The sequence below is a fragment of the Austrofundulus limnaeus genome, unplaced genomic scaffold (genome assembly GCF_001266775.1).
Source record: "Austrofundulus limnaeus strain Quisiro unplaced genomic scaffold, Austrofundulus_limnaeus-1.0 Scaffold2929, whole genome shotgun sequence".
Lineage (NCBI taxonomy): Eukaryota > Metazoa > Chordata > Actinopteri > Cyprinodontiformes > Rivulidae > Austrofundulus > Austrofundulus limnaeus.
The window spans coordinates 6,869-8,255 of NW_013955331.1; the positions used below are offsets into that span (position 1 = coordinate 6,869).

The 1,387-nt window shown below is 49.2% G+C and overlaps 1 protein-coding gene across 1 annotated transcript; it reads right to left on the reverse strand.

Annotated features, from left to right (window-relative positions):
• Window positions 1–354: 354 nt before the first annotated feature.
• On the reverse strand, window positions 355–1,322 carry LOC106511566 (transmembrane protein 184C; the record flags this gene model as incomplete). Its single annotated transcript, XM_014000324.1, is given in 5 exon segments — window positions 355–432; window positions 601–700; window positions 784–896; window positions 976–1,069; window positions 1,248–1,322. Coding segments are annotated over 5 exon segments (460 nt in total), but the record flags the coding sequence as incomplete, so codon positions are not given.
• Between the last annotated feature and the right edge of the window lie 65 nt (window positions 1,323–1,387).

Below are 1,387 nucleotides of genomic sequence, written 5' to 3' on the forward strand. Positions count from 1 at the left end.
AGGTAGACAGGTACACAGACAGGTACACAGACAGGTACACAGACAGACAGGTACACAGACAGGTACACAGACAGACGGACAGGTAGGTAAACAGGTACACAGACAGGTACACAGACAGGTACACAGACAGACAGGTACACAGACAGACAGGTACACAGACAGACAGGTACACAGACAGGTACACAGACAGACAGACAGGTAGGTAGACAGGTACACAGACAGGTACACAGGTAGGTAGACAGGTACACAGACAGGTACACAGGTAGGTAGACAGGTACACAGACAGGTACACAGGTAGGCAGACAGGTACACAGACAGGTACACAGACAGACAGACAGGTACACAGACAGGTACCTGGACGTAGGGTTTGTAGGTGAAGGTGTAGTGATGAGCGATAGCAGCCAGAAACATCTCTATGCAGATGATGAAGTCCTGTTAATCAGAAAAAATATTAAATACGTCAAATAAAAAAAGACAAATAAATAAAAAGAAGCTCCAAAACAACAAAAAGCTGATTAATGTTAAAGATCTGACTGATGTTCCTGACTTAATAAACATGTTTGTTGTTGTGTTGTCGTTGTTGTTGTTGTTGTTGTGTACCTGCAGTCCAGTAGCCACTGCCTGCACACTGTCCCAGTCCCAGGTGTGTCTGTCTGAAATCACTCCCACCTTCACCAGCAGAGCGATCAGGACCGCCTGCCTGTACAGAAACCCAGCGGGTCATGTCTCTATAGAACTCACTGCAGCAGCAGAACTTCCAGTGCCCCGGGGGTCCGGTCCTACCAGAACGACACGAAGACCACCAGTTTGACGCAGAGGAACTTGCCCACGGGTCTGATGGGTTTCAGCTCGTCCCTCAGGGCCCGGTAGAGCAGAACCAGGCAGTACATGGCAAACTGTGGACAGGTCACCACAGTGACTCAAAACAACAAACAGTGACGTAATGTTTGTTTGTTTGTTTGTTTGTTTGTTTACCAGCTGTGAGATGTTGTTGATTATCACCAGGTAGGACCAGGCGCTCCTGAAGCTGAAGTTAGCCTCATCGTAAACTCCACACAGCTGACAGATGCTGCAGAAACAGACATAAAAACGCTGAGTCATGCTTCACGTTCACTACAGACACACACAGTAAACTGCACATCCCCTGAAACGGTAACAAGGCTCAAACAGTCACTGAACAAGATACAAGACCGGATGAAGACTTTTGCACGGACCTGTCGTCACCATGTCATCAGAACAGGACTTACAGAGCGATGACCGTGGTGACGGGTCGGACCACCGTGTACTGGAGGACTCCCAGTTTACACCTGAAGAGCAGCACCCTGACAGAGACACAGAACAAAGTGAGCCCCGCCCTCCTCCTCCCTGACCCCGCCCACCCCTGACC